Source organism: Parus major, chromosome 4, assembly GCF_001522545.3.
Source record: "Parus major isolate Abel chromosome 4, Parus_major1.1, whole genome shotgun sequence".
Taxonomy (NCBI): Eukaryota; Metazoa; Chordata; class Aves; order Passeriformes; family Paridae; genus Parus; species Parus major.
In genome coordinates this window covers 10764667-10788894 of record NC_031771.1, presented here as the reverse complement: position 1 = coordinate 10788894, position 24228 = coordinate 10764667, and the positions used below count along the sequence as shown (strand labels likewise).

The window sequence follows — 24228 nt, the reverse complement described above, 5'->3', positions numbered from 1 at the left end:
TTCCTGGGGTTCCATGGTTTTTAAATTCCTGTAGCTGCTACACTGAAAGATTCTTTTCTATTTAGCATCACACATGCATGACTTCAATGGTTTGGACACACTCCAGCTGACAGACTAATTTAACTGCTGCCCATTATATCGATCAGTTTATGTTATATAAAAGAATTCAGTCACTCCAAATCAATTCTTCTAGTATGGCATAGTTTTCAAAGGCTTTTCATAAATATTCCTTCACCAGATTTCAAGACTTCTATTCTATGCTACTTGCCTGTGTTTCTTGAAAAATACCCAGTTCTCTGGTGCTGAAAGACCAGGGTTAAATTCAAGCAAATACTTTAAGAATAATTAACTCTCTTGGTATATCAAGCTTTACACAAACTCTCACCTGTGGAAACTACAGTGCAAGAGCAGGCATCCCTCTCTTATAAGCTTGAAGTGTGAAGCTCAGTCTAAACCAGAGCTCTTTCTCTCACATTTCCCTTCATACCACAAAAAATGACAGCACACAATAATACATGGCAGCAATAGGCAAGGAAAGATTTGACAAATATTATTAATAGGGGAATAAATACACACTCCAACCCTCATCCTTTATTTGAAAAAGTAGGCTGATTATAAACAGAAAAAAAAATTCTTTTAGGCTGTTCCCATATTTTAAAAATACATTACCTGAGTCAGTAGAGTAAACACGGAAACTCTTGTCCCAGAAGCCACAGACCAAGATGTAACGATTGTCGGAGGTGATGACAAAACACTGGGAATGTACCTGAATGCTTTGGTCTAAAAGGTCAGTGATTTGCCTCCTGTGCATACCTGTATTGCTGGCTGAACAGAAAAACCAAGACATTTTAGCATCCACATTCACAGAACAAAAGCACAATTAAGAAACTTACATTCACACCAAATACTGCTATTTGTATACATTGTATAATGTAAGTATATTCACTTCTGCTATTTGGTTTTTTTTTACAGCAGGGACACTTTCTTTCTAATTCTACTAAAAAATACTCATTACACTTCTGGGAACAATGCTAATTCCTTGTAGTATATATTCTAAAACAGAATAAATTCCCTTTTTTAAGTGACATGCAGCTGAGAAATAAATGAAAGATTGCACATAGGCAACAGTACACAGAAATGTAATAAGATTCCTTTCCTCCTTGATCTAGTATAAGAAATTTAAAATTACAAACTAAACAAAGGAATGTAATGGTATGATAATACACAGACCACGGAGTGGTTCAAATGCAGCAACCAAAGGATCATGATTTTAAATTGTCCATCAGTTGCATTTCATTGCAAGCACTGTCATTTAAAAAAGGAAAAACCTCAGTAAGCATCACTACTGTTTACATTTTTTTTAAACATGGCACAAAAATTAACTAGCTTATCTCCCCAATTAATTTTAGGGCTGAGAGAAATAATTTGCCCTATTTTGATCACTTCATGTTTCATTTCCTGAGATACTCTTGCATTGGGAACCCACGGAATAGGCAGGAATTGATTAGTGAACACATTTCTCATATCTTGTCCTTAGATTAAAAAGGTGTGTATATATACACACACATATAGGTCCCATACACAGATATGAAAATCCTACACTGTAGGAAGACTTTTAGTATGCTTTGCTCCTGAGGGAATCTGATTTCTATCCCAGGCAAGTAATTTCTCCTGGGTGCGTCTGTCAAGTGCTTGGAGCACCATTACTTCCATCGAGGCAGTCTTCCAGACGTACCTCTGTCCTGATCCTGTGCTCTTCTTTACTCTTTGTTTTTTGACTCCTTTCCATTCTCACAGTCCAGCTATCTCCCAAGCCTTGGGTTTGTTCCATTTACTCTGTATCAAATCCTTCATTTATTTATGCTTTTGCTTTATTTAAAATGTTGATACTGTTTTGTCCATATGGATAGCAAATAATTTAGCAAGGTGTTGCCACTTGCTCTCTGCAGGTAGTACAAATGCGGCCTTTACTGGTCTTGGGGAGACTTAAAGAGTAACAACACCACAATATAAATTCACAGTGAACTGCTCTGTATGACAAAATAGCAGCAAAGGAACCTCAAAAAACATGCAGATCAACTAATTCAGAGAGGATAAGCCCTTCAAAAATCTTCACCTCAAAAAGAGGTCTAGGATCTGTGTCATATCAGACATTGCTGCTTTATGTCTTGCTGTGCACCGCGAAAATGAGGAGGGCAGGAATCTCTCCTTATGACTAAGACAGCAACAAGATTCCTGCTATAACCATAGAAGTGTAATTTTGTGGTCCTCTTAGGTACCATTTCTAGGTAAATGTGTCTAGCCACAATTAAAATCCTCTAATATTACCTACATAATTACTTGCTTGCACCCAATGATGCTACTTAGCAATGACAAAGAAAGCCTTAAACCTTTTAAACTATGTCCAGTGTAATTACAAGGCTGATTTGAGATCTATGGTAGGAAGAGAATATTAAACCATTTTTCAGAATGTGAACACTAAAGGTCTTTGTACCAATGTAATCTGGGATTTTTTGCTGTAATATTTATTTACACTTCTAAGATCTACTTGATAGCAGGTTTTAAAGCAGAACGCACATTTCCTGCTCCCAACATTTATTGGATAAAATCTGTTTCAGGAAGGAGAGTTACAGCATGTGTCTGCCTCATAATAATTACTGCATTATTCAGATGAGGACTGATTTCAGAAACTTTGGAAAAACACTTTACTTTTATCAGCTCTATAAAATGGTTTCATATGCCCCTACTATTCCTGGTTTAATTACCCTAAAGCTTATCCAGCAAAATGGCTACAGAGGAAGGGTCCATATCTGCAGACAAAAATATCGCACTTCCACTGGGATGTGCACATTAGTTTTGAAATTAATTCTCACTGGCTGATAGACCTGCCACTCTAACCTATCCAGGCAAGTTCATCTTTGCTCTGAGTTTTGCATGCTCCTGTAACTGGCCACACCATGTCTTTTCCAGTTAAACTACCTTGAAACAGCTGGTTTTTAAACTAAGCTCAAAGTCTAAAAAAACTGAGGGGGGACAGAATGCTTTCTTCTTTGCTCCTGTCCTACAGCTAGTTTGTGTTTTGGTGTTAGGTACTTGAATTTTTCTTTTCTCATCCTGTTTAAGGTTCCATTTGCCATGGTACAGACTCCAGCTAAGCACTCCCTAAAGTTGGGCCTATTATGAAAGAACTGACCAAACTCTAAACCTGCTAATTGAAAAATCAGTTCTATATAAACTGATAAACCTCTATAATAAAAAATCATTAATTGCATCTATTACACTGAGTCATTAAATAAAGGAGAGACATTCATCCACCCCTTTTTAATAAAAGAAAAATACACACAAATTTAACTGGTGAAGCTGATCAAAAGATGCAATACACTTGAAAAATGAATACTAATATCTCAGCACTAAACCAGAGTGGGCAATATATTTCAACTTCGAAACTGCTTTGCAATTACACATTAATCCCCTCAGCCTGAACAGCAGGTCTATGAAGAAAGGATTGATCTCCTTTAATGATGAAACCCTGGCACCATGGTTTTATTTTTCACAACACGGTGCAGTTAAGAACCCCACTGTTATTATGAAAATTTCCTCAGCAAAGGAGCTCCATCACATTACCAGTGCACCGATTCATCATAACGTGCCTCGCTCCTGCTCATCAACAAGTCTGAGTGATGAAAAGATCCAATATTATCCTGACAGTACTTCATGCACATTCTCAATCACACATTATTACAGCATCCATATTAATTTTCACTGACACGCGTCCTAGGCCTGTTCAAATTAGGCAAACCAACGAGGGGGAGTTGATGAAATACCAGCATAGCCACAGCTCATTGCATTCCAATTTGCATGCAAATGGTTTATCAGGAAAATTCCATTCCCAGCAACCAGCAAGTGAAAAACAACCGTAATCTACACTTCAGGGCCACCATACAGAGCTTAATGAATCGCAAAGAGAGAAGGAAGTGACAGACCTATGAGAGGATCGATTTCCACTGGCAGCTGGTAAGGCTGGTCTTGTACAGCACCTTGATGAGCTGGAATTCAGGAAAGAAAATTTTAAAACTTTGTATTTTTTTTTTTTAATATATGACGTCACATATATTTTATAAATCAAAGCTATGCCCTTTTTTTTAACTATTCAAGATTCTACTGCATCAATTGAATGAAAAACAAAAACAAAAAAAATCCAGGTGCTTTTGCAGGCTGCTTATTAAACATTTATTTTAGATTAGGGCTATTCTGAATGTATGCCATCAGCAGCAGCTCTGGTCCTGAGCCATAAGCTCTAGCAGATGCTTTACTGGCAACCTCTCCTGTCGCAACAAAGCAAAATTAAGTGGTAAAGAGGACTGAAAACAAAATGTGACAACCATCTGCTGACTGTAGCAAATACTATTTTCCTCTTTACTTTTTAAAGCACTGCTTTGAACAACTGAAGCACAAAGGACATTTTTTTTTAAAAGTCAGTTTATGATGCAGAGAGGGAAATCTCGTAGTCATCTCATAGTCAGCCTGTATTTAAGGACTCATCCATCACCAAAACCCATTTATTTGCAAGTTTGCATAGAAGTTAATATATTAATTCTGCCAACCCACACTTCATATGGGCACCAGGCATCCCAGTAAAATGTTTGTGTACTGAATTGTCCTGCAGGGACAAAAAAACCCTTTTTTTTCCCCACAGCTTCACTACAAAGAAACAAACAAACTGTTCCCCCCCGCCCAATACCTTCTTGGAAGACAAACAAGAAATAATGGCTAAATACTTACACATATGATTTTTCTGTCTACTATCCACAGCTTAATATAAAAATTAGCGTCGATACAATGTTTTCTTAAATAGCTGATTCATAAGTAAATTCAAAGTTCTACTGCAATGAAACACCATCATAGAATAAAACATCAAACCTAGGTGATGAAAAAGAGCATCCTGCTGGCTACCAGTGCCATTAGATGTCAGCAAAGCCACCAAATTCATATTCAAAGGCAGGAATGGGCTTTTTAGTTACACATTAGTGACAACTGGTCACTTGGCAACTTAACTTTTTTATCATGATGCCTCATTAACAAAGACAATGCTAAGCCCACAGCAGGGGATATGGAGCAGTAATGATACCTGCCCTCTCATCCCAGGAGATCCCCTTTTGGTATAAAATCAGAAGTCAACAACAGCAAAGGCTCAGGAGTCCACACCAAGGTATCTTAAGTACAGTACTCTATTAATAGCCTGAAACTGATGGGTGCTCTCACAGGAGTGGGGTGAGGTGATCTTTTGTTGGATTTTTATGGTTGGCTTTTGTTTGTCTTGATCTGTGGGTTTCCCTGAATTCTTTGTAATGGCAAGACAACTGTAAAATGCCTCTAAATGAAAAAATAGCTACTCAAAAGCACATCTTAGGGTTCTGCCTTTCAGAGATGAGGGAAAAGCCTGAAAAATCTGAAAGCTTTGCTCAACTGGAACCAGTTGATTCCTACACTCACCAAACTGGTGGCTTGCTCATGGATCATCAACCAGCAGGACTCTGCTGCAATAAAAATCAACTCCTACCACTTTTGAACATTTTCTTCTTCCCATGACTGTTGTATGTTCACAAAGGCCATTTGTTAAAAGCCTTGACTATTATATGCCCATGGTCACACATCCAAGGTATATGAGGACACTGTCATCCTCCTTTCAAAGAAATCTCAGGAGCCCTGTAAATAGTTCTCACTTGCAACTTGTTATCTTAGACAAGTCTCCCTTCCCCCCTTCCTTCCCACCTTTCTCTTCAAGCATTTCTCAGGCGGGTGAAATAATACATAGATGTTTCAATTTGAGAGGTAATTTGTAAGAATTAGGAAAAAGTGCGGGAGTCATCTGGCTTTTTTCAAAAAGTAATCAAGAACCATGGGTCAAGACTTCTTAGTAGGAATTTCAACCGTGTGTTTTTCTAGTGTGAGTATCTTCTATTTAAGTTATTTGAGTAGGTCTTTTCCCCCTGTCTCTTAAAAAGCCTTTGGCCAAATATACTGCACTGCACCAAAATAAGCTCCCTTTGACAGCTTGGGCCTAAGACTGTCATAGTCAACAAAAGGAAGACGGAAGTCTTTAAGATTGGAGAATATTAGAATTAAAAGCAGAATTATACTCTCAAGTACAGCACACTTTTAAAGAAAAATTAATTTTATTAGTTGCTGTGAAAATGGCTATTTTGTTCTCCTTTCATACTGACAATACATAAGCACCTACATAAGTAACATTACGATGTTTAAGATAAGACTTCCCATATATTTTATTTTCTAATTCTCATAGGGTGGCTTTAACAGCAGCATATAGAGTTTATAATCAAGAAAAAACTGGCAGAGAAGATTTCAGGCAAGTTCTACATGCTTTAAAACTGCCTTTGACATGATATAGTTCAGGTTCCCAACAGACAGAAGAACAAATTTAAGAGGAAGAGTGTGCCTTTATCATGCTGAAATAGTGATATTTTGTCTCCCTGCATGGTGCCTGATGGCCTGGAAAGCAATATATCGTTTTTACAAACCTTTGGTGTGCTACACATCTTGCTGCAATAGTTCAGATTATCTTTCCAATGAGAAACTAAGCCCATATGTGAAGAGCCTGCTGTGTTAATGAACTCGATTTGCTTTTTCCACCTTAAACTCACAAGAGTTCCACAGCAAACTGTGACAAGACAAGAGAAGTGCTGCTAGATGACAGGGGTTTCTTAGGCTTCTTGCTTTAATGTACTTACCAGGGAGGCTGTGCCACTTGTTCACAGCAAAGAGCCTGTTTGCAGTGACCGTGATCACAGCTGGAGTAGTCAGGCCAGGCTGGGTGTTGGCAGCCACGTGAGTGACCGGGGAGTTGGACGGGAACTTCAGGACCATGATAACATCCTGTTGGGCTTGCTCTGTGAACATCAAGGGGCTCTGCAGGAGGAGATACTGTTGAGTGCACACAACAAGAACCCAAATACATGGGAAAAGAGAACACAGGGAGGAGAAGAGACAGGACAAGAAAAGGAAGATTGAATTAAAACCCACGAGATCCGATAGAAGCTGCAGTAGAAAAACAAATGCAATAACAGTGGACAGGCTTGTGGAAATAACCATTTTAGGGAGAAAACCCTGCATGTATCCTATTAATCTGAGGGCTTTGTTGAACATAGGGTGTCTGTATACAGCCTTTGCTACAGATTACAGCAGATTAAACTAAAAGTTTTCAATCGTCTATCTCTGCCAAAATAATTCTCCTTCATATCTGCAGAGACAGTATGTCAAGTAAAGCAATGCCAAACCAGGAGGGAAACACAAAAAAAAGCAAGCAAAAGAAATTCCTGCTCCCAGAGATTGTCTCAAATTGCATTAAATTGGCAGACTGTAATTCTTTACAAGCCAGATGAGAACATGAAAGCACATTAAAATAAACAGATACACACATACACTAGATATATGTTCTGTATATATTTCTGGTATACAAAAATATGTTTTATGAATGCAAAGTAGAAGACTTAACTGCAAATGTGTTTGAAAGGACAAGCATAATTAAATGCAGTTGTAAAGAATACGAAGTGGACGTGATTACAGACACTATCCTGCATTGTTTCCAGAAATGCTAAAGGGAGGGAATAAACCCAGACTCTCATTTTTCAACATAATTTTTTAGGTTTCAGTTTTCTTCAGTTTAGTAAGCTGAAAAGTTTAATAACTTTTTAACTAAGTTCTCTAAGAATTCTGCAAACATCAAAACAAAGTATTGAGGACCTTAGATCTAGATATGAAGCATGAAGAGAAAAAGCAACACCTAATGGGTTTATGACTGTGTGGTGCATCTGAAAAAAAGAGAACCCCATTGAAATGCAGAGGTACAATCATCCTGGTCACCAGTAGCCACATTACTCAAGTATTTGTAATTTTCTAACCAAATTAGAATACTAATGAAGTGTCCTTGGCTACTCTCCACCTGCAATATTTCATTACATATATGTGTATGTAAGTGCATACATTTAATGTATATTTATACAGAACTAATAAAAAATTAAATAAATTTGCATTTTTATTATCACTCCTTTTTAAAAAGTTATTAAGAGTACTTAGAAAAACATATTGCTCTATGAATTCCTATTTACAGTCTTTGCATAAAGGTGTAAATAAAAGCAACTAATAAGCTACCCAGACACCCTTCTGAGCAAGTGGCTAAAAGCCAATCAATATTATGAGTTAATCCTCCCTGGATGCTCATTCAATTAAAGGTGTCAGTAATGCCTCATCTGATGTGGCCTCAATTAAATCCAGCTATCTGATGGTTGAAAACACAAGGGGATACAGCAACAGCAGCAAAACCAGACAAATAGGCAGCCTTCGTGTGACTGCTAATTACTACACCTGGTGTATATTACGGCTTGTGCACTTAACACAGCACGTGGTAACTTCCAATTCAGCTGTATTCATGCACACATGCACACGAAAACAAAACTCAGTAAACAATGCAACTAGAAATAATTCAAAATTATGAGGGCAGAAATATCCTTACTGTATTTCAGCTCCAGGAATACTTTTAAAACCACTTAATATAGTGCTATTATGAAAACATATATTAATATCCACAAAACCAGCAAGTGAAGAACTAAGGGCTTTTTTTCTGGGTGTACCCCAGACCAAAAAAACACAGGAGTTGGAAACAGCTAGCTTCTTAGATTTTAACTTCTTCTATTACATGCTAAATCTTCAGTAATTCAGCATCATGAAAAACACTATGCTAAAACCACACAAACTGCTTCCTGGTATCAAATTTATTTATATAACAATGGTTCTGACTAACACACCAATAATCAACTTCTTGAGTTGCTCCTCTTCCTGAAACAAATCCCTTTAAATTAGAGCAAGTTCTCAGTGATGGCACCATGGCAGACAGACACACATATGGCAAGTGGCTGCACAAGGGGAGTGCCTGGGCTCCCCAACATCCCTGTTAGCAGGGCTCTCCTGAAACACACACACAAGTCCCTGCACCGTCTGCTGGCCTGGGACCTGGGCATGGAGCACAGGCAGCTGAGCAGCTCTCAGGTACAACATGTGAAGCATTTGAGAAAGGCCAGTAGCTCAGTTTATCAAGGAAGTTTACACTTCAGACACTCCTGCATCACAAGGTTTGCAAGCTGCTTTGGAAATATTTGACGTTTCTGTGTAATCTTTTAAAGCCTTCTGCACTTCAGATATGTTTTAAAAATAATAACTTTAGTCTGCTTGAGTAGGACATATTTTCTTCTTGCATGTCCTCTAAGACATGTCTTTTTTCTTTTACATTGCAGTGTAAAATGTCCATTCTAAAAATAATGGAATGCAACCTTTTGAAAACCTTGGGAATTAGCAGACCATTTGCTCCACTTGTCAGAATATCACTTAACATCCTTAGTTCTGGACCTATGACAACACAAATGATATTTTAAAACCAAGGACTGCACACAACATGATATGAAAAGCAATCAGTAATAAAATAATAGTTTGTATAATAAAATTATATTAGACACAAGTAGAGGTAAAAGGGAAAGCATGTTAATGCTCACTGCCTGGATTTTATCACCCTAGCTTTACTGCAAAACACATTTAGTCACATTCTTTGCTATGTAAGTTTCAGCTCATGAATTCCTAGTAATCCTGGTTTTAGGGGAAAGCCTATGCCTGGGGGAAAAGACAAGGAAGTTCCACCTCCTAAATCCATGCTTCTTGAGGAATCTGCCAAAGATTAACAAAATTGTCTCCATGATGACTGGCTCTCACCTGTACAGGTATGGTATTAACAAAATCAGTTGATGAAGTGTTCTTAGATTACACTGACAAAAAAAAGTGCCTACACTAGAAATCAATGCAATCTTTTCAGCAATAAATAAAAAAAAAAAATAGTTAATCACTGCATACAACTTCTACCAAATTGTAACTCATCTGCTGGTTTTAATAACATAACTCCACAACCACATGAAAGCAAAGTCAAAGTGTCCAGTTCTGCAAAGGGAAGATGGCAAAGGAAGTGAGCACGATGGCAGGTCACAAAGAGTTAACATGGCACTTACCACCTGCATGGCAGAACTTCTTGGAGGATGTGGTTCTATGAGTAGTTGGGAAGGGGTCTGTCCAAAACTGCGTATTTGAGCTTCCACAGCCTGGAAAAGGCACAGGCAGGTTTGCATGTTAAGAGGTGCTAATTACAGGCAATAGAACCATAACTGTCACCTGAAAATGTCATTCCACACTTCTGGCTTGTTTCATGTTGAAAATCAACCCCGTGTGTTCACTGTGGAGCTAAGTGCTTGGCACTGGTACTAAGAATGAGGTAATCATTTTAGTACTGTGGATGCTATTTCCATGAGAAACTCTGCAAAACCTCATCCTGCTCAATGATATTAAACAGAAACAAGCTATTATAATCAGAAACCCTCTTTATTGGCTCAATTTTTCCTTTCTAACACTGGCTTATCCTGTTTGTATCATAACTCAAAAACAAAAGTTAACTTTTTAAAAGTTTCTGTAGGTATTAAGTGTTGTATGTTAAACTCCATTGCTTCATTTCACAGCAGTAACTACAAGAAAAGCAAAACTGAGCTTTTATTCTTACTTCCAGATTTATTCAAGAAGAGCAAACAATGTTAGGATGCATTAAACTACCAACAGTTCTATAGGAGAACATGAAGGCATAATACAAGGGGTTTTTAAAAGTTTCTCTGTATCTTCAGCAACACGCTTTGGTACTTTCTTCATAGGAAATACATGAAAATATTATGTTTGGTGATTTCTTAAAAATAATTATGGTGAAACCTGTGAACTTATACACCTTACATAGGCAAGTCCAGCTAGTTTTCCATCCTGTCACCTCTTGGCCCACTGGTTTAAAGATAACATCAAGCAGCCAAAATTCAACAAGTTACTTCTTTTCAGGCTGGGCCCCTGAACCATTCACAGAAACAGACCCAAACTACAGAAAATTACAAATCATTCAGCTTAGTTTATATCTCTTTCATTGTAAGCTAAACTAATCACCTTGCTTTTGCAGTGAGCTAGTAGGCTGCACATGGGCTGATGCCTCAGGTATTTTCCCCTAATTCTTCTTTTTCACAGTTCAACATTCCTCAATGCTCCTTACGCTTGCATTCCCTGTTCTATTTTAGCCACTCCTTATAATTTTTGAGACAATGGAATAACACTTATGCTAACCTTATTCTTACAAACAACTGTTTTTATATAACCATTAGACCATTATTAGGGTGTTCTCCTGTTACAGAAATAACAAAGTCAAAACTAGAATGCACCTGAGACCTTAAAATAATTATCCTCTTGATAGTAAATATGCCATCCAAAACACTTGACCTTATTATATTTGGCAGGGCTTTTGAAACATCTGAACTCACCAAAGCAGGAGTTGAAATTAGTCTGTGAACAGATTCTAACACTCTTGCCCACTCTGGGAAGCTCCATAATCTTCAAAGAACTGGTGAATAAGTACTTTATCAAAAAGCTGGCTGAAATGTTACATACACACAGTGTGATGCAATGAGCATTTTTTGAGAAACAGCAGTATCAGACTCATGAAACACTAAAGCTCAGTAAGACCATGTGAGTCTCCTTCCTGCTGATGAGACATGCTACATTAAAATTCAAATCTGGGCACAGAAGCACTGAGGTCTCTTAAGACATGAGGCATTAGCAAAGGAACTGGTCAGCAGCCCTACCCTCTCCACAAAATGCTATTTGTTTCAAAACACACAGATTTTAAAAAGATGTGCCTAAACTTCCTTGCAGATTAAGCAGCATATTTTTATTAGCAAATGGGAATTCTGCCTGCATTGAGGGTAGAAGCAAAGGAACACAGAATAAAATATTCTTCAAACACAACTCCCATTAATTTCTTTTAGAACTGAGAATAGGTAAAGCAGGGAAATAATGAGTTTTAGATTTCTTAATTTCCTTGTATTTTGACTTATGATCAATACAAAACTTTCATTCTCAAATGCTCATGTTCAGCATTTAAATAGAGTCAGATTTTTTATCTCAACCTTGAAATCTGGTATGTCTTTTAATTCCCAATGCTACCTCTGGAAACTATACACTCTTACATAGTGCCAATAGTGAGGGAAAATGAAACACAAGATATCATGCATTGATGCACAGTATTTCAAATACATTCATCATTACAAGAGCCCAAACAGATGTAGAACAAGTATAAAATACTCTACTCAACCCAACTCAATCAAGAGGCACTGTTTCCACAAAGCATCTGTCAGACCTGGTGAAGCTGCTGACCAATGAGACAATGATTTTGCTGAACCCTGACCCAGAGGATCACAATTTCTCCATTTTCAGTCTTAACAGAAAATTTCTACATCACTGTTTATTATCTTGCTTGAATTCATGATTTACAGTTCCAGCACAAGCAAGTCCTTTAGACTCATTAGGTTCTAGCTTAGCTATCTGTTCTAAAAAATATGAGAGTCTGCAGTTCTAGGACTGCTAGAGCCCCCAGCACAATCTTTCCCTTTTAGATAACAGAACTGGGAAAAATCTATATTCGTATCATGCCATACCATAGGTAAAAAGGTTTTATCAACCATCAGATCTGTACACAGAACATAAAAGCACAGATACTGGTATGTGTACATTGTCTTTACTGTTGTGTTCAGAAATCCAAAAGAAATGTGAAGAACTGCTGGGTAAAGGGAACAACATTTGGACAAATATGTCTAGACATAGCGACTAGACTTCAGAAAAAAATCTTCTGCATTCCTTCTGGTTACCAAAAAAAAAAAAAAAAAAAAAAAAAAAAAAAAAAAAAAAAAAGTAAAGGTTTCTTTTTTTAGCTTTCACATTTTGTAATAATGACCAAGAGAGTGTACTAGCGAACCCAAATGGTTCCCTTCCTTTTCCCAGATTGTATTCAAAGTCAATCCAGATGTCAACTTCACATTCAAGGTCTCAGTCAGAAAGATCTCATACAGAAGGATGCAAGATGACCTCCCTCTGTCACCAGAAATGTGATGGTGGAGCAGGAGTCAATCCCCATTCTCTCAATTTATGTAACAGAAAGAGCCACCAGATGCCACTCAGACTTTTGTTCAACCTGTCAAAGAAAATCAGGTAGGACCAGGGAGTCTTTTTCTCAGAGATATAATTAGTATCTCCTTTGAAGAAAAGAACCTACCACTCACCTGAGAAAATACAGTAAAATGCTCATTAGTCAGAAAGTCATTATCCACTTCCCTTCTAGTGAATTCTAGCCTAGCCTGTAACTAAGTTTTCTCGAAAAGAAGTATTACCAGCATCAGTCAGTATTACAAAGAGACAGACAGCTCCTCCAGCAGTAGAGGAAGGGCACATGTTCTCACACTGCTGGAGTCCTCTGGAGCACGCGGCCATTTAGATGACTGTAGGTAGAAATGTTTGGGAAATATGCACAAGCGGTTTCACATCTATTAAGAGCACCATAAAACTGGTAAGGCAAAACCTTTGTTCAAAAGATATTTTTAGCTTGACAAATTCTTATCACCGCAAGCAAGATGTGTGCCACAAAGTAAAACACAGTATCATTCCACATTTTATTTCACTGTTCTCAAATACCTCAATAAAACTGGCTTTTTCCTGTTAATCATCTACAAACCCAAAATTTTGGTAAGGCCAGAATCATTCCAGATGCTACAAGAAGTAATAAAATGAAACAAGGTAAGTAACCCTTTACAGTAATTCACACAGTATGCATCTCTAACATATATAACATTATATTTCAAATGTTAATTAATTTAAAAGCATGAAAGCCGTAAGCAAATTTTGTAAGTTAATATTTATCTGATTTTACCCATTCCTAAAAAGCCTCCTAGGTCATCTCCTCTTCTCTTGGGATGTGGGAAGGGGAAAAGGGGAATAGGGAAGAAAATTAAAAGAAGGAAAGTAAAGGACTTGAAAACTTGGCTTAGCTACAATGTAGTTCCTGGCCACTGTTTAGTATGGCTATTTTCAGTCTCTGAACTTACCCTCTCATCTAACTGTGAAGAAAGTTAATTCAACAGTATGCAGTACCCACCAAATACGGCTGTAAATTTTTTGGGAAGGAGGGTGATGGGGAGGTTGAACATATGGATGCAGTTAAGGTAAAAACAGATGTTTGTTACTTTTCTTTGCAGCAACACTCAGAAACTAAGTCAAAATTGCTTTTTTTCATGTTTATGTCTGAAAGAACTATAAAATTAAATATGAGGGAGGGTGGGTGGAGGGGGAACTGCAGTGAGTGTCACAGAGAAAGAATGAAACGGTCTCCAGTTTTGAACTCAAATCCTCAAATGAAGGCCCATAACTGTTTAAAAGCAATACATACACTGTTTAACTCCAGATTTAAAGACCTTTAAAGGGACTAGCTCAATGTTCTTTCATCATGCCTCCTCAGACACAAAACACCAAACTATCTGAGGAGTCCAGGGGCACAGCACACCCATGTTAAAATGCATGCCTTGGTCTGAGGATACAAGAAGCTACAATCTCCCCATTTGCTACAAAGAGGCTGCTCTCAGTTCCTTTATTGATCTGCACCAAAGTATACTCAGTTACTTCCCAAATCTCTATGATTTAGTTGCCAAACATTTAAAACCCCAGGTGAAATAAAAACATGCATTTTAATACATATTCTTTCAGCACACATGTCAGGGACAGAAAACATTTTGGGTTCATCCTCCATCTTTCCACCTAGTATTTATGTCCAGAAAATTACAGCCCTTGCAAAAGTAATTACTTTGGCTCTCTGCCGCTCCTACCTCACTTTTCAATATTCAAAAAGGTTTACACACATGTTCCTCAGTGATTTCTATTGGCTTGGGTGATATGCAATTATGATTACTTGCCTTTGCCTTCCTTCCACCCAGATGTTGCTTTAGAGCATCAGAGAACACAGACTGTTTGACAGGTTTCCCTTCAGACAGGGAAGTTGAATGGCTCAGCGGCCAACCAAGGAGCTCCTTTCCCCACAGGACAGTGATTAAAATCAAGCTCCAGTAACAAGTGATCAGAAAACCCCCTCTGACCAGAGAGAGACACTTACACCCCTACAGGAATATTCTTACTTGAATTCCTTTACGACGGCAGGAACACAGATAACACTAGCCAGAGAGCAAGCACAATTCATAACAATAGATAAAATTGCTGAAAAGAAGCAGAAGATTACGAAGAGAAGCTCTTTGTAGTACCATCTCCCTCATTCCCTAACAATCCCCATTAGATCAAGATTGAGAAAAATGGACAAAATGCTTTTCTGACACAGGCAATGTATATGCTGGCTGGCTGTACACCTGCCCTGGGGATATTGCACTACACTTGACCCAAGGAAAAAATACAGCACTCAAATGTTAGTATCATAAATTCACACACTCCTATTTGCTACTTTAAAAATAAAATGAGCAGTCTAGTTTCTTCATGTCAAACCAGAAAATTATTTTTCTTGTTCTGACTTGACAAATCAAACATTTTATACTGAACCACTTCCATATTTTGTTTTCTCACTGCACCATTCACTTGACATACCGATTTAAGAAAACTGTCCATGTTAGCTTTGAAATCTTAACAAATAGCAGGGAAGAGAATGGAGCAGACAAAAGGCTAAGGAAAAGACACTACAAAACCAAGAGTTACCTATTGTTCTCTAGTTATCATTACACCTGACTGCAAAATGTTTGTGACACACCCTCTGCTAACCGAGCGGAATGCAGAAGGCCCTGTTGCTGCCTACTATTGCAGGTACAGCTCTAAGCTCAGCACCTCAGGGTTACGGCTCCAGAGCTGAAGTGTGGGCAGAAACACTGTCAGCAGCCCACAGAGGAGGGCCTTATTAGAGCACACAAGCAACTTGGGATGGAGTAAAAAGCGTACAACCTTTGCCTGCTTCTGTGTGCTAGCGAGGTCTGTAACAAAACTGTGAGCCTCGTTACACAAAAAACCAACAGATACACAGAGAAATTAAAGTCATCAAATAGAAACTAAGCGTTTTTTTCTTTCTTCTTTGTACCTTCCTTGCAAGAAATATATCTGCTGCATAATATATTTCTTTTCTTCTTACCCCACCAGTTTCACCTCCTTCTGCCTGCTGAAAATACCAGAGTAGTCTGGAGATTGGTTACTGGTCTAACCACTTGTTTATAAAATCCAAACTACTACAGATATATGGAGGGGAGGGGGTCACTCTAAGCAGGATTACATTTTTTTTCCTCAAGCTGTTTGAAAGTCAATATATGAATAATACATTTTTCTGTTCACATCAGAAGACTGGAAAAAGGGGAATAGTATGGAAAAGGTGGAATGCCTTCCACCACATCTTCACAAATAAAAATACTAAGCCTTCTCTTAAACTTCATTTAGGAATTTTCTATGAGAAAAAAAGAAAAAAACAAAGTCTTTTTGTCCAGACAAATCAGTGTGACAGTTACATGGCACTCATTAAAGTAAAAGAGGAAGTAATCACAGTTTGTGAGAATACAAATAGAAACCCCTCAGGGCCGTGCAAGTTGCTCCAATCTGAATATATACATTCCAGGCATATTAAACAGAGGCACAGCCCGGCCTGGCTGCAATCTCTAGCTCACGCAGCTATCCGTCTACTGCAGCGTAATCCCAGCTGCCAATCTGAAAGAAACCAGTTAGTCAGAGCAGACACAACCAACAGAAACAAATGTCACTCAATAATGTTCAGAGGCACTGGGTTCATGGATAATTTCAAACAGTATCTCTGTCTGGAGCACTGATGTGCTCATTCAAAACACCTAAATCTTTGGCTACTGGAAAGGAGCAGATAAAAAACACTAGAACTACAAAAACAGGTCTGGTAGTACTTCAAAGAGACTGACAAAATAAAAAAGGAAAAGAGTCTAAAAAGAGAGTTAAGATCAATTTAAGGACCTGCAAATAAAACTGGATTCAGTACAACAAAAAGCCTAAGCAGCTCTGGGATTAGTTTTTTAAAATACAACAGTTTCTGTTTCATTTGAGCACCACAACCAAAATTGCTTCTCATCTCTCTTTTCTGTAGCAGCTGAAGATTTCAAGAGAGCAACTCAGAGCTTTCATTTAAAATCAATAATTATCACAAAGAAAGTAGTGGCACTGCAATGCACAATACCCTCAAATTTAAATTTCTGGCATTATTCATTTGCTCCTTTAAATAGCTAAACAACCACAAATTTTCTTATATAAAACCTTTTCTTCTGGAATAAAGCAGTCAATTCCAATCTGTTAACATTCCACAGAATTTCCTAAACATTGATGTAATCTCTATTTATGAAATAAAAAAATCTTAATTAAAATAAAACATTTCAATCTGAAGGAGGTTAATACAGAGATGTAAAAGTCAAAAATATAGTGGTCTTTAAACTGAGTTCTGTGATCACCTTTCAGAATCTGTAAAAATTGTGAAAAATAAACAACCTAAAATAACCTTTTGTTAAGCTATGAAATACATTTATTTAAACTGTCAAAACTACTACCTGCAAGACCAAACTTGCAGTTTCAAACTATGGGTGCAACACCATCTCAGATTTTTCTACTGCAACAAATGAACTAATTGTTATTATTTAATAGAATGTAGCATTTAACTGAGACTTGACTTTCAGATACTGCTCAAGGAAAACACCTCTGGCATGAGCACAAGCTTTCTCACTCAAGCAGCAGCTATTTATTAAGTATAACTAATAATTAAATAACAAATTTTGGTAAGTAAACACCACACACATCTACGGCTACAGTGGGAACACTGATGCCTGGGTTAGACACCCTGTGCTGCAATGAGCACATAGAATGAAAACATTCCAAACAAAAATGTTTAGTTTCCCAGTTACTGTGAAAGTCAATACAGATACCATTAGGACAGCATAAAGAGGCTGCAAATAATCAAAGCATGTTGATGACACAAAAAAGTCCTGTTCACTTCCACACTGCTTTCAAGACTAAATGATTTGGTGTATAACTGTAACTATTATATATGAGTATATCTCATCCTTTCCACATATAGAAGAGGAAAAAGTAAAAACAGAAAAATTTATATCAATTATATTGATATAAATTTATATTTATATATTTAAAAATATAAACCATTTATATCAAGAGGAGTTATTTTTGAAGTATCATGAACAGCACTTTTACCCATACCTTATTTACCTTTCTAGCTACTCGTTCTTATTTAATGCTGGCCAACAAATACGTCAGCTAATACTGAGCAGCCAGGCACAAATGAAAATGTAAGGAGTCCAGGGGATCTCAAGATCTCTCTGGCTCTGATAGATCCACAATACAGGTCAAGCAAGAAGAGGTGAGGGAACTGACTGCACTGAAAATTTCTATCCCTTGAATTCAATAAAAGGCTGAGGGAAAAAACACTCAGAGCTGAAGAACTAGTTCACATGAGTTACCTCCTTCCAAAGAACTTTACTACTTCCAGACAGTTTTTTGAATCCTTATACATGAAGCATCTCTGTCCTAACTTAATTAACTCTAAAATATCTCTCCTTTTCCTGCTGGATAGAGAAGCAGAAGCAGCAGGTAAAATTGAAATCTACCCTGTAATGAAGAATTAAAGAGAACAACAAGGTCAAATATTTTTCTGAATGAGAACACAGCTGAATACTTTTCATGTCCGTTTGTAAGCATTGTGGTAAATATGTAAGTTAAGACAAAGGGCAATAAATCCCCATTCATCACATCAAACTCCAGGCTGAATGGAATCAAAGGAGTGCCACACCTCCCAGATATCACTGTAAGCACTTGCTTATGCTTATTTTGCTCATTTACTCCAACACCACAAGCAGGTCACAGTGTGAGCAGAGATGTGAGAACTAATAGGTAACTGATATAAACTGGTGTCAGGAGCAGCACTCCTGTTATTTAATGCTCCTTTCACCAGAAAGAAATACTGAATTCTTTTGTGGGAGAGTCCTGATGCCCAGACAAGCTGATTTCATTGAGCAGTGGTACCTGCCCCCACAGGAGGCCCTGCCTCTGTTAAACACTCCTGCTGTGGGTACCACCCAAGGAAAAGACCAAGGCATGAGGTTGGATGCATTGTCAAATCTACATCTCCTTAGCCATTAAATCACTTCCTTTAGATTCAGCCTTCTTAATTCCAGTTCCATATAAGGGTATTTTAATACAGATTTGCAATTAAAATGAGACCAATGTTAAACATTTATTTGGCTTTTCCCACTGTTCCTGTGCTGTACAACCCCAAACATGCCATCTGTGCAGCACACTTCCAGCCAGAGATAATTCAAAGATAGTTTCTATGGTACTTTGAATGTTGCCTGCATGAATTTGTTACTTACTGAATACAACACATGGAAATTTACTGCCCTGTGACAGTTATTTTATAACCATTTTATCCTACATTTTAAAACTCATCACAGCCACAACAAAGACTGTTGCCCAACCTGCTAAATCCAGACTGATCGTTTTCCCAACTATTTAGTAAATGTTAACTATGTTATAAATACAAATTGTGTTTATACTCTGTGAAAGATTCACTGTTGTCAGGGTCCTCCAGCTGAGTTAGAGCTGAAATATGCTATTAACTCCCACCATGACCAGAGCTAGAGGAGAGGCCAAAATGCTTTCTCTGGGATATCAGATCTGCTGCTGCTGTCATGAAGCTGGGGTCATGTAAACTAAGCATCCTTGTAACTTCTTTTGGGCACAGAAGTCTTTCAAACTGTAAATACTTAAGAATAAGTATTATTTTATTTTTATCTATCTCATAAGAGATAGACATAAGATGTATAAAACTACCCAAAGATATTAATCTTGAACAACATTTAAAAGCTATTATCCACAAAATAATTTATCCCATATGACTTAAAATTGAAAATAAAAGAATTATCCTTTTTATATATATATATATGTATATAATCAGAAGTGGCACATTCAAATCACAAGCCAAATGCTACGTCGAAGCTGATTCTTCATAATTTTTGAAACTCCTCAGTTCATATGGAAATGAAATACCATCAATAGAAAGAAAAGTGCCAAAAGAATGGAGAAAGCTTGCTTCCTAATGTTAAACACACCACCTTCATGTAACAAAAAGACACTTTCTCTTCAGCAGAAGAAGTATAAAACAACAGAACCATCTAAGGCTAAAAGCAAATCACTTGATGCTAATAATTTAATGGAGCTTATTTTTATGTTTTTAGAGCTATTATTGTTAATTTAAAAATTATTAGTCTCCCTTAATTGCTGACTTCAAAGATCATATCAGACGGCTTTGTTTTGTTTTGATTTTTTTAAAAGTGGCTTTTTGATAAGCATGGTAAAAAATTCAGAGTGCTTCCTGAAGGGTAGGGAAGCACAAATTCTATATACAAATACAATTTGAACTTCCTGTACAAATCAAGGATGCAATCTCCAAATAATATTCTATCTTCCTGCTACTAATTTTCTGTTCTTTGCCTTTATCCAGTGTTTACACTTACTACATAGAGATATCAGTGGAGAAATGAACTTTTAAGTAGTAACTGAGGGCAGCCCTCATTCACAATCATCTTTTGTTATGCTAAGCCAGAGACAAGAGGAATTTCTATTCTTCTGACCAACACTGATGAAATACCCACCAATCAGTCCTAGATACAAATTATTTTGTATGGATTGTGCTTCAGCTTCTAATCAGTTACTTGCCTGAATGACTTAGATCTAATTCTACTTTCCCACCCCCACTCCATTCTTGGACAGCCATGGCAAAAAGAAAGCAGAATTTTTGATAAGAGGGTGCTGTGAATTCTCTCCAGAACAGCTGGATGACATTTGTCTGTGCTAAATGACTCCTTGCCCCTTCCATCCAGGCAAAAAAAAAGAGCCCTTCCACAGCAGATCTTATGATGGGGAGTTCCACAGATCAAACCATGGTCCTCAAGAGCAAGTCAACATAAGGCAGTGACACAGCAGAGCTCTGCTGGCAAATGCAGTGTTTTCCACCAGAAAGATATTTACTGCTTGCCCAGGGAACAGCAACTTCCCTCTGCAGCTGTCACCTCCTTCAGCAAGTCACACAAGGAGCAGAGTCAATGGCAGTGCTACCAAAATGTTTGGCAGGGAGGAGGAGGAGGAAGGAGTGGTGTCTACAGGATAAGCAGTGCACCAATATGACAGCAGGGATACTGGATCTCTTGCCTTACTTCTCCAGGCTGCAGTTCCCTTCCCCCACTGGCTGTGACTCAAACCCTCTTCTCTCGATCTACTCCCCTCCCCCTGAGATTTGCCTTTGAATTATGCAAGCTTTGCACTCCCCAGGGTTTATCTGCCAAAAGGTAGCATGTGGCCCATGGTTTGCATTTTAGTTTAAAATTTTCTATTATGGCAGTCAGATCCTTTCAAAATACTTTACTTCCTTTATTCCCATAGGCAGAAAGAATGTCAGGAAAAAATTGTTCACAGTGGTATAAGAGGATGTAAAAGTTCTACGTTTTCAGTTAGAAAAAAAAAAGAATGCTGGAATATGGTTTTAATCAAGTAGTTTTCCTTCCTAGACGAGTACTTCCTTCTTGTAATATATATAACCTGACTGCATATAAAAATAAAGGTGCCAGTTGGAGCCATTTAGGAGACCTAAGGAAATTCTGCATTAACCTACACCCCTCCACTCCTCAGTGCCTTCCACCATTGTTCTGTGTGTGGCCTCTTTGATGAGTTAGGTCACCAATACCCACGCATGTATCTGTGGAGATACCTCAGAAACACATGCATCATAGGCCTCTCATTGCTGATGTGGTCCAGGCTCAGCACTATCTGGGTGGGGAAATGGCCACAGTATAAGCACTTGCTATTATTTCCATATGACACCTAAAAGCCTCAATAACTTGCAGCTCTCAGAATATACAGGAGCTTCTCTTTGGTTTAGGTTTGCAAATAAAAATACTTTTTGTGCTACAACTGTAGCAGGCAGTATATAATAAAAAGACACTAAGTCTGAGGTGCCATGTCTGCCTAAAAATACTCTTAATTGTCCACATCAGAAATTCATTTGGGCTCTGACCAGGAATTTGGTGGAGAAAAGAGGAGATATTTTCTGGCAAGCTGACTGAAGGAGAAAAAATGAATGCTGATTGAAGCTGTTTGGCAGCACAGAATGTTAGCACAGGTCCTCAGGGAGAAGGATCAGCAAGCAGAAAGAAGGTGAGGCCGTCAAAGTTGCATGATAAATTAATTTAGCACATAGATATAGAATGATTATGCACATAGAAATAAACATAGATTTTTCATTACTTTCATCTCTACACCTATGTAAAACCAGAGTAAGTCACCACTGAGGATGAGAGTCATTAAATTTCTTGAATATCAGTATTGCATCAGAGTTGATTACATATGCCATTTAAAATTACATACATGCATTTAGATAACAACAAATATGCTTTACAAAATACATGTAAATGGCAAGGCATACCTAACTAAACAGGCTAAACTAAACTTTCACTGTTTTAGTGGCATGCTTAAAAGTCCTAAATTAAAATATTCCACTGGGCCAATCCTTCAAGCAACTCAGAACAAAAGTCTTATAAGACACCATTCATTCTGCTGCCTGCATTCATCAGCGTGTATTTTTGACACCATGAGTAATGTTTTCAAATTCTGTTGCTGCTAAGCTACTCTACTGTTTAGAACTCAACAACACTGCAATTCTCCCTCTCCTGTTTTCATTTTTAGTCACTTCTGACAGCACAGAACAACTCAAAAATAAGAAACATTGTAGCAAAGTACAATAAAAAATGTGACAAATTCAAACTATTTGGTAACAAAGTGAATTCCTCTCTGAGATGGTCCAGGCTTCCAAACATTTGTAACTTCACTGGTCCTGATTTTTTTTGAAGTAAAACAAATCACAATAAATGTGATAGAAGAACTTTTCAAGAAAAAATAAACCTACACAAAAATTGTGTGTGGAGACTGTTACTTTCACTAGTGTTACTTCAATTATTAGTTTCATAAATAAAGGTTCAATGATGGTTCATTTAATAACAAAATATAAAACAAATTCCACACAATAACCAGCCAACATTTCAGCTCACACTTTAACCAAACACCTCAAAAGTCTAATAAATACTCCTAAAAGGTAAGGATAATTCCTTGCCAATGCCAAGTGAGCAAATACTATCAGTGAACTGGAAACATGTCTCAGTGAACATCTACTAAATGACTCTTGGTTCAAAAACTTTTCCAAATCCAGATGATGACATTTTATCTTGTAAGTCATGTGTCTCAGTACCCCTTTTCTTAGCTTGATTAAGGGTATTTAAGTGCAACACATGTATTCTTGGTTTAAGCACACTAAGATGCAGTTTGCATACTGATTGTAAGCCATGTAACGACAACACCGAGCCATCGCTGATATTAAGCCAGTGTTTGTGTCCCCTCTAACTAAAACAGTTGATAACATTCATATTGCTTTGTATTCATGGACTCAGAATAACAAAGTACTGTTTACATTTATTCTATAATTAATGTACTTGCAGACTAACTTGCTACCAATTTACTGTCTGAAGAGAGGATATAAAATCATTCAAAAATCTGTTCTCCTCACCCCACTCTGCCATGCCCTTTTTTAAAAAGGTGCTTAGGTGGAGGAGGAGGAACCTTTAAACCCACAATATTCTGTGAGATACTTTGGCAAATAGATTTACTGATTGATTCTGAATCTGAGTAAAGTTACTGATCTTTCCAATGCTGAAATATTTACCTTTGCATCTGAAAAATACAGGCCAAATTATCTTAACTTGATAGCAAAGCAAATTAAAATATCAGAGGCTACATAACCCCAATGTTTGATGCTTGCTACATATGCGAGACTGCACTTAAAGAGAACTGCTAAAAGTGCAAGAGTAAATTCAGAAGCACAAGCCAAATCAAGGTTGCTCATGCCATTGAGATCCAGTATCAAGGAAAAATGACTGAACTCAGCAGCTGAAGTAATCCTTGAACACTTCTTTTTATACTGGCATCCAGCTTGGGCTGAAATCCAGGTGCACAAAGTTTAAGAACAACTTGCATCCTTGATCTATTAATTCTGCATGCTGTGACAACTGATTCAGGCACCTTGCATTTGACTGGCCCGTGGCCAAGCCACAAGAAAACACAAAGAAATTGAACATTCACCAGAAGTCTTGAATAATGTGAAGCCTTTACAGTTTCAACTCTGCAGTCGTTAACGAAGACTTTTCTGTATTTCTAAAGTACAAA

General features: G+C 37.5%; 1 protein-coding gene across 5 annotated transcripts in view; it reads right to left on the bottom strand.

Annotated features, from left to right (window-relative positions):
• Positions 1-24228, bottom strand: part of LRBA (LPS responsive beige-like anchor protein) — a 367896-nt gene that overhangs the window by 30497 nt on the left and 313171 nt on the right. For 4 of the 5 annotated variants that reach the window (XM_033513748.1, XM_015624023.2, XM_015624024.2 and 1 more), the window contains 4 exons: positions 10068-10157; positions 6750-6942; positions 3984-4046; positions 670-825 (listed from right to left, as the gene is read on the bottom strand). In XM_033513748.1, the coding sequence (XP_033369639.1) occupies positions 670-825; positions 3984-4046; positions 6750-6942; positions 10068-10157 (502 nt within the window). The remainder of the gene's footprint in view (positions 1-669; positions 826-3983; positions 4047-6749; positions 6943-10067; positions 10158-24228) is intronic. The other variant, XM_015624025.2, reaches the window with a different exon arrangement.